The sequence below is a fragment of the Arachis duranensis genome, chromosome 8 (assembly GCF_000817695.3).
Source record: "Arachis duranensis cultivar V14167 chromosome 8, aradu.V14167.gnm2.J7QH, whole genome shotgun sequence".
Taxonomy (NCBI): domain Eukaryota; kingdom Viridiplantae; phylum Streptophyta; class Magnoliopsida; order Fabales; family Fabaceae; genus Arachis; species Arachis duranensis.
The window spans coordinates 38,209,949-38,226,362 of record NC_029779.3 but is presented as its reverse complement, the minus strand read 5'-3'; the positions used below and the strand labels follow the sequence as shown (position 1 = coordinate 38,226,362).

The 16,414-nt window shown below is 27.2% G+C and overlaps 1 protein-coding gene across 1 annotated transcript; it reads left to right on the top strand.

Moving 5' to 3' along the window:
- The first annotated feature begins 3,832 nt into the window (after positions 1 to 3,832).
- LOC107462585 (protein GRIM REAPER) lies at positions 3,833 to 4,433 on the top strand. Its single transcript, XM_016081193.3, has one exon. It carries the CDS (start codon positions 3,846 to 3,848, stop codon positions 4,326 to 4,328), a length of 483 nt encoding a protein of 160 aa, XP_015936679.1. The 5' UTR covers positions 3,833 to 3,845; the 3' UTR covers positions 4,329 to 4,433.
- Positions 4,434 to 16,414: the final 11,981 nt, after the last annotated feature.

The window sequence follows — 16,414 nt, the reverse complement described above, 5'->3', positions numbered from 1 at the left end:
ATTCGTTTTTCTCTCAGCTTAACAATGTATGTATTTTAGGCTTACACTAAAGTAACAGCATTTTTTTTAATCAAAACCATTAGTGTAATAGGCTTATAATATTTAAAAAATAAAAAATGCTAGGAATCAATAGTTTTAGTAAATAATAAATTAGCTGAAATTGATTTACTATACATACAAGAAAAAAAAATATTAATCACCTAATATTTAACTGCTCATCAAAAAACTTTTACTAACTGTTAATAAAAAATGATGTGCTTTGCTTTCTTGAGTGACATTACATTGTTGAACCAATGACATTGTTCTTGTGTTTTTTTTTTTAATTATTATTTATTTCAGTTGGAAAGGACTGAGGGGACAAAGGTGCCATGGTGAAATACTGAAATTAGAGGTGAAATTATTAGAACCAATTGAGAATTTTGTGAAGAGATTTAATTTGATGCCACTCTCATTTTGAATGTATTTATAGTTATTAAATTAATTTTAATGGTTAAAATTAAACATATCTAATAAATGATATTATAAATGCATTACTAAAATTCATGACAATATATTTAAAATGATTGTATTTATAGTTATTATTTTTAATTTTTATTAAAATATATCTAATAAAAATATTAAAATAATTAATTTCATATAACCAAGAAAAAACATAATTAAAAAAATGTACACAAATAATACTTTTAAAAAAATAAAATGATATAATAATTAAAAATATTCCATTTCAATATGGTTGTGTACAACACATACATTGTTTGATGCAGGCGTCTGGAAACCAGCTTTGTAAACAGGTGACGTATTGGCAACTCGCAGACTGCCTAATGACCTTGTCTGGATGCAGGGGATAAGGCGTAGTTGGAAAACAAGCCACACATTAGAGAGAGGTTGAGCGAGAGTGTTGAGATATTTTGCGAAGAAAAAGAAAGAGGTGCAAGTGTTGTTGATTAGTGCTAATTTTAGGAAGAATGGAGAGAGTTTTACATTAATGTTGTAAAAAATAGAGTTTTACAGTGTTATGGGGGCGCTGTTCTGTGTAAGCACAATACGCAGAACACGTATTGTACTGACAATACGCAGATTGTGTATTTACAATACGCAGATTGTGTATTGTAATTTAATATTAAAATAATACAATACGCAGACTGCGTATTGTAATTTAATATTAAAATAATACAATATGCAGTCTGTGTATTGTCTTTATAAATTAAAAAAACATTAATCTGACAATTCGCACTCTGCGAATTCTATAGCCCCCATAATTTTGTAAAACACCATAATTTCCAATATTAAAGGATTACACTCATTTTTATCCAATATCCAAAAAAATTAACCCTAATTTTATTCATTTTATTCATTAAAAAATATTAGGATGTGTTAAAAAATGGTACATAATTATATATTGACGGTAAAATACATTATTCAATATTTAGATATTTTGAATATGTAAGTTTATTACTTTTAGGTAATGCTCATTATTTGGTTAATATTATTATATAAAATGTAAAAATAATATTAAGTTTATAATTTTGTAGTTTTTTATAATTGTATTATAATTTAGCGTTTTAATTTTTAATTACTTTATTATTTTTAATTAGTCATGAGTTATGTATAATTATTGTGTAATTCATTTAAAATTAAATTTTGTATATTGTTTATGTTCTTTAAGATATTACTTTCTATACTTTTATAGAAATTATATTGTAATTCCGTAAAAATCATAATATATGAAATAACAAAAAAAAATGTATATTCACCTGCAAAACTTACATTCTCATGTGTATTTTACTATTTTGTATAATTTCATCGTTATAATACATTAATATATTAACGCTACTCTTCATCACACTATTAACATACTAAAATAACTCTACTTGAAATGAAGTAAAATAATAACAAATTTCGTATTTATAAGTAGAGCTTTCGAATAAAATAAGTATATATTCAACACGCAGGTCATATATTACATTAACAACCATTCACCACGTGACACGTGGCAACATGCAACCTGCGTGTCAGAAATACGCATCTTAATGCTGAAGTCTGCTGTCTGTGTGCTAGGCTTTCACGCCACATACACTACACAAAAAGGGCAAATTGCGGCGATTTTTTTGTGACAGTTATTAAAAACCGCCACCAAATAAAATATTTCAGAGGTTGATGCAGCAGATAAAAGAAGGGTTGCAAATATTTGTCATTTTGCGGCGATTTTGGTATAACCGCCGCAAAATGAATTATTGTGAAAAAAATAATAACTAAAAAAATTAAATTAATAACTAAAATTTATAATAAANATAAATTTTTTATTGATATTAACTAATATTTTGTATCAATACTTAATTTTTTATATTATTAATATTTAAAATTTAGAATTTAATTTTTTAATATTTAAAATTGGTCATATAGTATTACTCTTCTTATAATGATAGGTGTATGTAGGAGACCGAATTCACACATCCTTTTTATATAGCCTCCCGTGTTACATAGATATACTTGTAAATTAGAAAGACTTAATTACTCTCGGTTACTGAATTTAAGTTTTTATATTTTTTTTAATTAAAGTTCTATTTCATATTAAATTTTTATTATAATAAAAATTTTAGAATTAATAGAATATTCTCTTAAATTATACAAAATATTTAGTTAAATTAAGTATATTTATTTTGTTTAACAGAATATTCTATTAATTCTAATATTTTTCTCATGACAGAGACTTAATTACAAAATTTAATATGGTATAGAAACTCAATAAAAAAAAGTATAAAGATCTAACTAAAACATCAGTAAAACTATATAAACCGACAGAATAATTAAACCAATTAAAAATTAAACTTACAAATCTATTTAAAATACTTTGCTTTTGTAATATTTGGTAAAAGTATATGAAGAAACTTTTAAAATTTATCCCTCCATATAACTTGCGCAATTGCAGAGGAAGAGCCATGCAATAGAGTTATTAGATGAGTTGTAGAATACACTTGTCAAAATAACCTTTTTTTAAAAGAAGAATTTAATTTTTATGTATCATGTAGAGTAGTTTTATACGTGCATTTAATTATATAATGTCACATCAGTAAAAATAACTATTTTTTACATTGATTATGTAAAAGTCATAAAAAAACAGATATGATTGTACGGTTGTGTAAAACAATTTACACTGTCAGTACATTAAAATTAAACTCTTAAAATAAATTGTTATAACTCAAAAGATAATGTCATGTAAATTGAGGGTTTAAACTATTATTAATCTTATCATACATCATTATCTTATATATTGGTTATGAGCATATACATGCACCGTTCTATGAAGATTCAAACATTTCTCCTCACATTAAGATCTTACAAAATGAGGTTCCTTAGAAACTGGGATTCCAGGTTTTGGAGTATTGTAAACACTTTCTTGAAAAGTTATATTAAGCATTTCTTTATCCAAATCAACCTTTGTGACAACCTTTCTCTACATATATAAATATTTTTCATAGCTAATTTAAATAATCTAGTTCTTAAGTAATGAAAGACAAAAATTAGTATATTACTTTAAGAAACTTTGATTAAGTTGATGAAGCTTTCTTAAACCACAATCAAATACATTGAAATTAACCCTATTTGCAATAATTAACTAACAAGCTAAGCTAGCTATTAACTTTTAATAAGATTTAGCACTTTCTTGTTCAACATTAAAATTGCAAGTAAACAACCCTTTCCCACCCTAAGATCAAGGAGTATTTTGCGATTAATTTGTAGTTTAAATTGCTCAAAAATGTCCCTTAAATAATGAGTATATATATATATCACTCACTCACTCACCCTCATATTATCATATATCATTCCAAAATTTAAAAAAAAAAATGGCCAACATCGGCACCACCCTAAAGTTCACAATAATTCTCTCATTGCTCATTATTCCTCTAACCCTTTTCACCAAATTAGTATCTTCCACTAATGACATAGAAAATGATGAAGATGATGAAGAGTATGTTGTTGACACTACCCCATTGTTATTAAGAAGGCATAAAGCAACAAGTAGGTTGTTGTCAAGCATAATAATCAAGAAAGGTGCACATTGTGATGTTGTGACTAACAACATATGCAATGGGATCCCAGCAAACAAAGGAAAAGGCCTTCTCTTTTGTTGCAAGAAGCATTGTAGAAACGTTCTAAGTGATAGGAACAATTGTGGAGTTTGTGGCCACAAATGCAAGGTACTAGGTGAGAGATGCTGCAATGGAGTTTGCACTAATGTTTGGTATAACGACAATCATTGTGGCAAGTGTAACAACAAGTGTTCAAACGGTGATAAATGTGGGAATGGATTCTGTGGCTATGCATGAAAATACAACTTATAATTTGAAGGTGGGTCTAATCTTATATAATTTAGAGAGTTTTTTTTTTTAAATCTTAAAAGATATAGAAGAAAGCATGTGTTACACTTTTTATATTAGTTGTGTTAATTTCTTTATTTATTTAATTTTAAAAAAAGAGTTCAACAAAGTAAAGTGAAACATCAATAAAAAAAATTAGATTATTAAAAATTTGCCGATATAAAATTCTAATAAATTTATCAACACCTGTCTAGTCTTGATATTGTCATCAACAATCAATGAAATCAGAACGGTGTCTTGTATCTTATTCCAAGGAATTGTCGATAATTTCCACGACCTTGCTGTCTCATACATTTTGAAAGATGTTTTCGTCACCAAGCAACTAACTAATAATGTTCCAGAATAAAATTAGACAAAAAAAAAATCCATTAGTGACTTTTTACTATTTTCTTTTTTGTTGAGACATGAGACTGTTATCCAACTTTCATAATGTTATTTTATTATACTTAAAATTAAGGCCGAAAGTGAGTCGAGATGAGTCAAGTTAGACCAAATTTAAGTTCAACTCACAAAAATTGAGCTTGACTCACGGCTCAGTTCACCGAAAGCTCACGAACTGGCTCGAACTCACGAGCTGCCTCAAATAATAATTATATATAAAAAATAAATATAAAATTTTAAATAATTAAGATTATTAATTTATATATATATAATCGAGCCAATTCACGAGCTGATGAGTCAAGCTTAGCTAATCTTAAACTCGACTCATTTAATTTATGAACTTAATTCCAAGTTCAAGTTCGACTTACCAGCTCAAGAGTTCAACTTATCGAGCTATTAATGAGTTGAACTCGAGCTGGCTCATGAGCTGACTTGACTCACTTCCAGATAAACTAAATCACTACATCTATCAAATAAACTCACAAGCGATAAATAAATATTTAATCATTTTATTATCGATTTTTTTACATAATGTACATAAATTATCATTATTCAATAATACTCAATGGGCTCAATTGTTCGATAGTATTGACTCCACTTATTGAAAGAAAGAAATCATGCAAGCGTTTGTGTTAAATTGTTAGATGTATTAATTTGCTTATGACATTGTTTCAATTATGGAAAAGTATATGGAACCAACTAATAATCAGCCAAGAATGAAACAACATAATTAATTATAATTAGTTTTATTAATTTATAATTTAATTTGTTTGTTAAATTATTATTGACCTCGTTAGTGTTAGGAGAGAATCACGGAACAGATGCTTTGATCATTCATTAGTTGATTCCATATAATTAATTATGTTTTATTAATGTGTAACACAAAAAACATAGAAATCATATCCAAAATCATCCAATTTACAAGAAAAAAAAAACATCTGTGTGCCTATTAGTAACAACATCCGATTATCAGTTGGCTGATTCTTGGCTTATATAGAGTTGGTTCCCTAGCATTGTTGTTCAATTATTTATAATCATTTATCATTGTATTGAATTTTAACAGGTTGTGCATTCCATTCCATTTAACGATAGATAAATGGTGAATAACATTTGCATATTAAAAGCAGGATTAAAATTGTTTTGCAATGTATTATTGACACTTCAAAAATTAGTTCTTGAGATTGTCATTCTCTTATTATTTATCTTATTGCTTTATCAATTCTCCTAAAACAAGAATGAAATAAAGTGAATTTTACTCAACCTTTTTTATTTTAAAGAGTAAGTTATTTTTTATTACATGTTATAATATTATTAATTGAAATAAGTTGATTTGTTATAGTTAAATTTAATTTTTTATTTAATCTAAATTTTAATAATTCAACTAATTAACTATGGTATAAAATTTTTTATAATTTACAAAAATCATTAAAAAATCTCATTTTATAATTTATTTTTTCTCAAACCATATATTTGTTAATCATTTCTAACAAAAAAAGTTAAAAGATAAAAAAAAATAAATATAAAAAAATCAAGAGACATTCAAAATTTCCAACACACACTATATCTTGATAATTCTCTCTTGTTTCCTTCATATTTTTCAAAAAATTTCTTTATATATTATATTTGGTAGTTATTAAAAAATTTTTCATTATAATAAAGTTTACTTTTTAATTATAGTTCAATTAGAGCCATACATATTGAATAAATAAACTAAGATATATATAAAAGAACGTAAAATTATAAAAAATTTTAAGATAATAACACATTTTATAAAATAAACCCTCTTAATTTCATCCAATTAAATTTAAATTTTAAATTGCGTGTAAATTGCATAATTCTTTATCTTCCATTTTTTTTCTCTTGTGGTAAAAACCCTGAATTTAACCCTTTTTTTTTCAAATTGTCTTTGTCTTTGTACAAAGAAGTTCTTGTACGAAGAATGAAATCTTTTTTGAAAAATACAAATGAAGTAGGATAGAATTATCAAGCGATAGCGTTATTATAAGAGTTTTTTGTCTTTTGAATTATTTTATCTCACAACAAGAAAAATGCTGAATACCGTCGGAATTATTGTAAAAAAATGAATAAAATTCAACAATAAATTAATTACTAATGGTATAGACTTTGCCGGTAATCAATTATCGTCGAATATTTCGTCTGACGGTAATTATTACCGTCGAATTCTTCAACGGATTATCTCCAAAAAAATCATTTGGTTATCGGCGGGTTTTTTCGACGGTAATATTGACGCCACAATATCTTGTTTTTCGCACTATTCTCGTCGAATTATGTCCTCGATAAATCCGACGATAATGTGAATTTTTTTAAATATTGTGACGTATTTTTTTTTTTATTTTTCTTTTTAATTTTAATTTTTATTTAAATTTATTTTTCACACAATTAGTTGTCAAATTATAAATAATAAAAACTAATTATGAAATATTAAATATCAAATATTTAAATAAATTAAAAGTCAAATAAATCAAATAAATACAATAAAACAGTAAAACAAAGCCCTAATCACTAAAGATCCTAAGAGTCGTTGTCGTCGTCATTTTCGTGGTCTTGCTAAGGCAGTGGAGAAGGCGGTGATATTTGTGTCCCACCAACAGCACTGCTGCCACCAGCAGGGCCGCTGCCACTAGCAGGGCAGCTGCCACTAGCACGCATTTGAACCTGGTGCACCGCCATCTGCTGCTCTATCCGCTGAAGTCGCTCTAGTTACTTCCTTCACTCCAGCCTAAGTTCATTCGTGTCCGTCACGTGTGTGAGAATCTTCTAATACCTCTCCTTAGTCTCGGTCAGCTCCTAAGCCTGTTTGTAAAGGCTCTGGGTGAGCTCCTATACCTGGAGCTTCAAATCAATGTCTTTTTTGGAATCGACGACTCGACCGGTGGCAAAGGCGGACGATGGTCTCAACGTGGATGTGTGGAGGCTGTTGGTGAAGAACAAACCCAATCCGTATAAGCGGTTCCTGTATGCCGCTAAGGCGGTATCGCGCTAAATCGCATCAAGATCGACGACTGAAGTAGCAGAGCCACTGGTGTCCTCCCCGCTTTGTTGAGATTGCTGAATTGCGGCCTCCAGTCTCTACGTAGGACTCTTGTGTAACACATGTTATTATGATTAGGATAACAGTTGTATAGTTAATTGAAAATTTTATATCACAAGATCAGATGTTTACTCACATAATGATCTGTAGACCGTTGATAAGCAAATCTCTCTTTGTTCTCCTCCAAAGTGCAGGTGTACTTGAAGGTTTCTTCCGATGTCGCATCGCGATCCAACGACTAATTCGACTGCACATGTTGCATTGAAACTATATGTTAGGATGCCTACTAAGTTAATAACAAAATTAGAAAAGCTACATACCAGCCTGGCCTTAGTCTTCATGAAGGTCACTCAGTCACCACTATACTTGGACGACCTGGCCAATGCTCTGTTAGTTCTGTTTGTGAGACACCGATGCCTGAACCTCTCATCGGTATCCCAAAAAGTGAGATTGTCGCGCCTCTCACGTACATCCTCCAGCATCTGTTGCATCCGTCTACCCATTTGATGGTCGTATATCTTCTTGATGAGGGCATCGTGCTCCTTGTCCCATATAAAGTTCAGCTGCACAAAGAAACATTAAAATTAGTTAATCAAAATATATCATATTAAACAAAATAGAAGATATAAACTAGTTCAGAAGGTTTGACTATATTAAATTTTTATCATCCACTTTTGAAACCACCGCTCTCTAGTCTCGAAGGGGATCTTCTTGTAGCTTGGCCATGGATGATCATGCATCAGTTTGATGTTGTTGGTCATTTTCTGAGTACGTGCATTGTTGTTTAGTGCAAACCTATCAACAATTCACAAACAAATCAATATGGCAATATAAATTAAAACTTTAAAAGCAAATAACCATATTATATAAATATTTGTTTAGAAATTTTGGCAGAGTTTCATCTGTAACTAGAATGCACCACAAACTCTATCTATCAACAATTAACTTAAACAACACCAATTGTTAACAATCAATGAACAACAATCAATAATCAAGAAGCTAAATCCATAAATCCACTAAACTAGAATCAATAATCAAGAATCAGTAATCAGGATATATCAAACACTTTCAACAATTCAAACCTACAACCCTAAATCCATTGAAACTAGAATCAACTATCAAGAATCACTAATCACGGTATATCAAACACTTTCAGCAATTCAAACCTACAACCCTAAATCCACTAAAACTAGAATCAATAATCAAGAATCAACAATCACAAATTATCAAACACTTTCAGCATATAAAAGACTTAAAATAGTATTTACGCCGTTTCGCCCTCAGGCCAAATCGTCATCCGTACGATGGGAGGTGGTAGAGGGGCATTAACTAGTTGGATTCTATGAGAGGATTCCGATGTCGCGGTGTCCGCTGCTGGAGGCGGCATTGCTGTGACAGTGGGCTGCTGAAAGGATGGAGGCAGCGTCATTTCCGTAGACGCAGATGCAGGGACGTATTTAGAGTTTGAGACTATGATGAATGGCTGTTCCGATACACCTGGAACCTGTGACGTCATTGGGGTAGTCGGAGCAGAGGGATAGGATCCAAAATTCCCATGGGTACGATAGAAACCCTCCCTCTACCACGACCACAACCACGACCATTAGGCTAATTCGCAATACATCTACCTATCGTCATGTTTGCAAAGAGCATACCAATTAAAAATGTGCTATATATATTCACAACATCATTCAAAATGTTTAATCAAAATAAACTGTGCTAAACTTAGTTAAAGAAATACATTATCCATTGAAATCAAATAAAACAAAAGAGGTAAATGCACATTCTAATTTCACAAACATTTATCAATATATACTACTATATGTATAAATTTGTCTGTGTGCAAATAAAAAGTCATTCATAAGTCATTTAAAATGATTTCATATTTGATATTTTTTAAATTTACTCTCATTTTCACTCTTAAATCATATTGAAAATTAATGTGATTTATTATCGGAGTCTTTAATTAAAATCAAACAAAGAGAACAAATCAATAATAATCAACACAAATCAACAATAATCAGAAATTCAGAACAACAAATCAATCTTATAAATTATAATAACTAATTCAGAACAAATCAACAATAATCAAAGCATGTTTTAGTTAGAATCGGAACAAATCAAAACTAAATAAGGAACATAAATTAGAACATGTTCTAATTAAAATTGAAATTAAACAAGTTCAGTACCCTAAGTTTAGAACTAGTTAAAGAGCAGAAATCAGAACATGTTCTAATTAAAATTGAAACTAAACAAGTTGAGTACCTTAAGTTCAGAATTTTAGAAAATCTTAAGTTTAAAATAAGTTAAGTACCCTAAGTTCAGAACTAAATAAGGAACAGAAATCAGAACATGTTCTAATTAAAATTAAAACTAAACAAGTTTAGTACCATAAGTTTAGAATTTTAGAAAATCTAGTTCAAAACAAGTTTAGTATCCTAAGTTTAGAACTAAATAAGGAACAAAAATCAGAACATGTTCTAGTTAAAATTGAAACTAAACAAGTTCAGTATCCTAAGTTCAGAATTTTAGAAAATCCTAAGTTCAAAACAAGTTCAGTACCCTAAGTTGAAAACGAAATAATCAACAATAATCAAAAGTCTCAAAACAGCAAATAAACCTTATAAATTATATCAACAAATCATAATTTCAGAAAATCCTAAGTTCAGAAGCATTACCTGAAAAAGAGCACCAGAGCTGAGAAGAAGCAGCGTAGGTAGCGGCAGCAGTGGTAGCAGCTCGTTCAAAATCCGACACCTACAATGGTGACGACGAAAACAACGAAGAGTGGCTCCTAGAGAGGAGGGGGCTACCGTGGAGATGAGAGCGGTAGAGAGAGAGAGCAGGAGGCAAAAGGGTTAGAGAGAGAGACAAATTCGAATGAGGGAGAAGAGGGTTCGCACTTCAAATTTACGGCACAGTTACTGTCGGCTTTACTGTCGGAAAAATCCGACAGTAACGCATTACGCGTTGCCAAAATGAAACATTTCACTAAGTGAGTTTACCATCGGATTTTTCTATCGGTAAATCTGACGTGCCATTTTTTTCTCCAATTATTACTGCCGGAAGTTTTACCGTCAAAATCGTAAATCCATCAGAAATAATTTGACCTGACGAATTTGACGCTTAACCCGTCGGTAAATCCATTGGTAAAATTGTAACTACTCTGTGATGCTAAATCTGACGGTACTCAGCATTTTTTTACAGTATTTATTTATTTTATTTTTTTTTAGATTTTCTTGGTTAAAAATGATTGACAAATATGTGGTTTGAGAAAAAAAATTATAAAATAGAACTTCTTTAATGATTTTAAATTAAATAAATGATTAAACTTAATTATGATAAATCAACCTATTCTAATTAATAATAACGTGACATGTAATAAAAGATAATTTATCTTTTAAAATAAAAAAGGTGTGATAGAATCACCTAAAAATAAATAGAGCACTCTTGCGCAGTTAAATTCCAACACAATGTGTAACAAAAATAGTAAAATACTACATGTACACAAAATTTAATTATTATGTATGTTTTTATAGATATATAGTGTTTAATTTATTTTCAATATATATTTGATATTTTAATATATATTTTATAATATATTAATATAAAATGAGGTATAAAAATTAATTTTTTTAAATAGTAAATATTAGTCAATTATTTTTTATTGTAAATTTTTTGAAAAACTTAAGATTTAGTATTTAAAATTTAAAATTTTAAAAAAATTAATTGATATTAGCTTAACAAAGTTAAGCTTTTAAGATTGTGTTCGATTTTAGAGAATAAAATTGAAATTAAGAGATTAGAATTTAGTATTGTGTTTACTGACCCTGAAACTAAAATTTTAGTTCGGAACATAAAATTTTAATCCCTTTAATACCTTCAGAAAGTGATAGCACAAAAAGTATTAAATTTTGGAAAAAAGACAAATAGTTCTTTGACTTTTTAAATTTTTGACAAATACATCTTTGACAAAATTTAAATACAAAAAGGTCTCTGACTTTAATAAATGGAGGACAATTTAGTTCTTCTGTCTATTTGCCTTTCATACACCAAACGGAACTGGCTGACGTGGCTGAAATGGTGTCCAGGTGTCCGTTACGGTGCCACGCTAGAAGGAAAATAAAGTTTGAAGGACAAATAAGTCCTTGACATCATTTTACAAATAAAGTTTGAAGGACAAATAAGTCCTTGAGAATTTAGTTCATTATACTTCTATTATGCTTCTATTATGAGAATTTAGTTTATAAAATTATGCTTGTATTTTGAAATCTAGTTAACTTGTTGTATTCTGCTATTTAAATTATTTGTATTAAAACTGTAGAAATTGAGCTTGTTCTGTTTTTACTTTTTTTCTTAAATTACATTAGTTCAATTTTAGTGTATTTGTATATTATATTAGAATTTGTTAAATTGCATTAGTTCAGTTTTCATCATACCAGTGGCATTAGTTAGCATCAGTTCATTTATGCATCAAGTTAGCATTAGTTTATTTGTGCATCATTCATGTATTAAGTTAGCATTAGTGCATTTGTGTATTATATTAGAACTAGTATTTTTATCCATAATAAGATTACGAGAATAATATTTTTTTAAAATTATAGTTCACTTTGTTCTAACAGTATAAATTATGCAGGACACAAAAGATTTATAAAATCAAACTACTTTTACAAAAAAGTCGTAAGTTGACAAAAGTCTCTGACTAAGAAGACTAAAATATCTGCAGATAAAAAAATTAAATAATAAGATTTTTAGTTATTATTTTTATATGAAAAAGTCTAATTTTTTATCAATAATTAATGTGTATACTTTATTTGCAAAATGACGTTAAAGACTTATTTGTCATTAGAACTTTATTTTTCTTCCAGCGTGACATCGTAACGGACACCTGGACACCGTTTCAGCCACGTCAGTCAGTTTCGTTTGGTGTATGAGAGGCAAATAGACAGAAGGACTAAATTGTCCTCCATTTGCTAAAGTCAAGAACATTTTTGTATTTAAATTTTGTCAGGGATGTATTTGTCAAAAATTTAAAAAGTCATGGACCTATCTGTCTTTTTTCCTTAAATTTTTTTGAGGTATTGGGACGAATACTGGAAGACTGAAACTCAGTATCATATTTGTTAGCGCAGATACTGGTATTAAAATTTCAGTCTCTGTCCCTAAAATTTTAGTATTTCAATACCTCCAAAAAGTGGGAACACAGGATACTGAAATTTTTAGAGATAGAGACTGAAATTTTAGTAACATTTTATATCTAAAATACCCTATTTCAATTAATGAATTCTAATTTTACCCTTTGTGCAAATTAAATTAGAGATTTATTCTTATTTCAATCGCTGTCTCCCATTTTATACCAAACACAATACTGAGATTTGTTTCAATTTTTGTCTCTCAGTCTTTGTCTCTCAGTCTCTCAGTCTCTCAGTCTCTTCCAAACGCTACTTTAAAGACAAAACTGAAACTTTAATATTTTTTTAATAACTAAGGTATTTTAGTTAATATTTTTATTTTATCTCTATATTTATTTATCTTGAACCAAATAAGATATATTGAGAGATAACTTAATTTTATATAATTTACACTAAATATAATTGATAATATTAAGAAGGCATTTATTTTTATTTTATTATTCTTATAATTTTTTTATTATTATATATTTTTTAAAATATAATATAAAAATTTAATTCAATCTCAAATTTTTTAATTTTTATTTTTCAGTCTTTATCTTTCAATCTCAACTACCTTTTCAAACATGGCCTAATTGAACTCATATGTTGTTGAACCATAATGACACAACAGAGGTTGCAAGATGTTACATTTGCATTTATATATATATACTGTAACTTAATCACTATTGATAGAAAACTAAAAACGTTTTTCCAAAATGGCTATTTTAATATCAGCCTTTTGCAAATATAATCATCGCTTCAATCGCTATCCTTCCATATCTTCTCGTAAATTTCATAGGGATTGCGTCCATGACTCTATGTCCAATCTTTGGTGGCTTCTTAATTCGTTAGGTAATTACTTTATAGGTGATGTTAGGGTAGGTTAATTTTAACCAATATTATAGTAAGTTGTTAATTAAGTTTAATATGAAATTTATTAAAGATGAATTTTTAGGAGTTCAAATTTTAGATGTATTTTTAATTAAATTTTGAATATTTTTATTTTTAAAAATTTTAGATTTTTTTCTTGTTAAATAATGTTAGATGCAATATTGGTTGTATAATATTGGCTAATTCGATGAATTTGACCTTTTTTAATGGTCTTTAAAAAAAAAAGAAAAAATAAAAAAAAGAAGCCAAAAAGAGAAAAATACAGGAGCAACAATAGCAAAGCATGAACTCACACGCACATTGATGAAAATGGTATTATTGTGCGAATAAATTATTTGATCAATTGGTTAGATTTTGTTACCAAAAGAGTGAAAAGATTTGCTCATCTAGCTAGCACTACCGTTAATATTTTATATGTATTGAAAAACGAATTTAAGACTTATTTGGATGAATTTTTTAAAATTTTTTTTAATATTTAGATATCTCATATCAATATATATTTTTATTTATTAATTATATTTAGATATAATAATATAGAATTCTATTTATTTATTTATTTTGTTAAAACATATTTTTTCTAATATAAAAGGTATGTTTTTTAAAAAGATAAAAATTACATCTTTTAAAAAAATTCTATTGTTTTTATTTTTACTTAACAAAATTTATCAAAGACACTAAAATTTTAAAAAATATATTTTTATTAAAAAAGATTTTTTTTTCCTTACCATTTAATAAATTTCAGACACACATTCAAATGCATCTAAGTCCATTGAATTCAATAATCACTGCAATATGTTTCCTTTTTAAAATTTTATTCATCGATTCACTTAACTAATGTGGGGTTGACACGCATTAATTAAACTTTCTTTAAAATTTCTTGTGTTTCATTAATATTAAAGATTATAGATTTATAGATTATAAACTAATAAATTATAGATTTTATTTTAATTAGCATAGGCTATTTCCAACACTATTTTATTTCTGCAATAATTTGTGGCTTATGGATCCGGCAGTAAACCTTTTAATCTTTTATCATTTCAAATCAAGAAGAAAAATATAAAAAGCAATCTTTATTATTTGTATGGGTTTTTGTCTCTAACGTATTCATATAAATAGTAGTGCACATATATATAGAGATATCATTCACTTCCTCTAATAATCTTATCATATATTACACTATTATTACATATATCTTTGCAGAATAGTAGATATACTTTTCGGATTACTAATTGGGAAGCATGGCCAATCGCTTCACACTATATGCCACACTCCTCCTCCTCTTTACATCAAGTAAGTTCGTTATTATAAGAATAAATTTAAAAATAAAAAACAGATTTATATCCTATCTATAATTACTATTTTTTGGCATAAAAAATTTAAAGGTTCGCAAAAAGAGATAAACAATTTATATCCCTAAAAGATTCGGCGATTAGTTCTACAAAGCTAGCAATATGGCAATATGAGGTGAAAAAAATATTCAATTATATTATTTATATAAAAAATTAATTATTAAATTAGTTATTTATATAGAATATATATTAAAATATAAATTTTATATTAAAAATAACATAAACAACACATATTGTTGTTTAAAAAATGTCTACGGGAATTAGTTATATCAAATAAAACTATCAATTTCTAATAATTTATTGTTTAATTTGAATCCAGTCTTATAAATATCAAATTAATTTACATCTACTTAATTGGTCTTAAAATTTACAGCATAAAAGATTCACGGAATTAAAAAATTATTTTTACAAAAAGATCGGACAAAAATTTTTGTCCGCCAAAAAAACTAAGCTCCTATAAATTTAAAAAGAAAATCAAGTGATAAGTTTTTTCATCATTATTTTCTATATAAGAATCTTATTGAGTTATTTAATTTATTATCATGTAAAAGAGTTTAATTTTAATATAAATTAAAAAAATAAATAATAAAATTTTAAAATTAAATATTAAAAAATAAAAAATATACATATAATAATTATATATTTTTCTATGTTAATAATATTATAGGATTATTTTTAATATGTCCCTTATCATTTTATAAATTTATTTGAATTATATTATGTTATTAATTTTATTTTTTATAGAGTTGAAAAGTTAGAGAGAAATAAAAAATGAGAGAAAAATAAAAAAATGTAGAGAAAAAAAAGATGGAGGGAGTTCATTAATTAATTTTGGAGAGATAAATTTTATTTTAATTATAATAAAAAAATATCCTATAATATATTATGTTGATGGTCAAAATTAGTAATATAAATTATAAATTATAAAATAGTCTTATAAATAAAGTGAGAAGGGCAAAAAGAAATCGAAAAGAAGAGAAAAAGAGTTAGAGAGATAAAGAAGAGGAGAGAAAGATAGAATTTTTTAATTATGAAAAAATATTTTATCTCAATTAATTGTAATAAACAAATTATTATGTGACATATTTTAAATATCAAATTAGTAATATAATATAAAATATAAATATATTTTAATTTTAATTTTAGTTTAATTTAATTTCAATTGTAATTAAAAATGTCTTGTATTTTTAT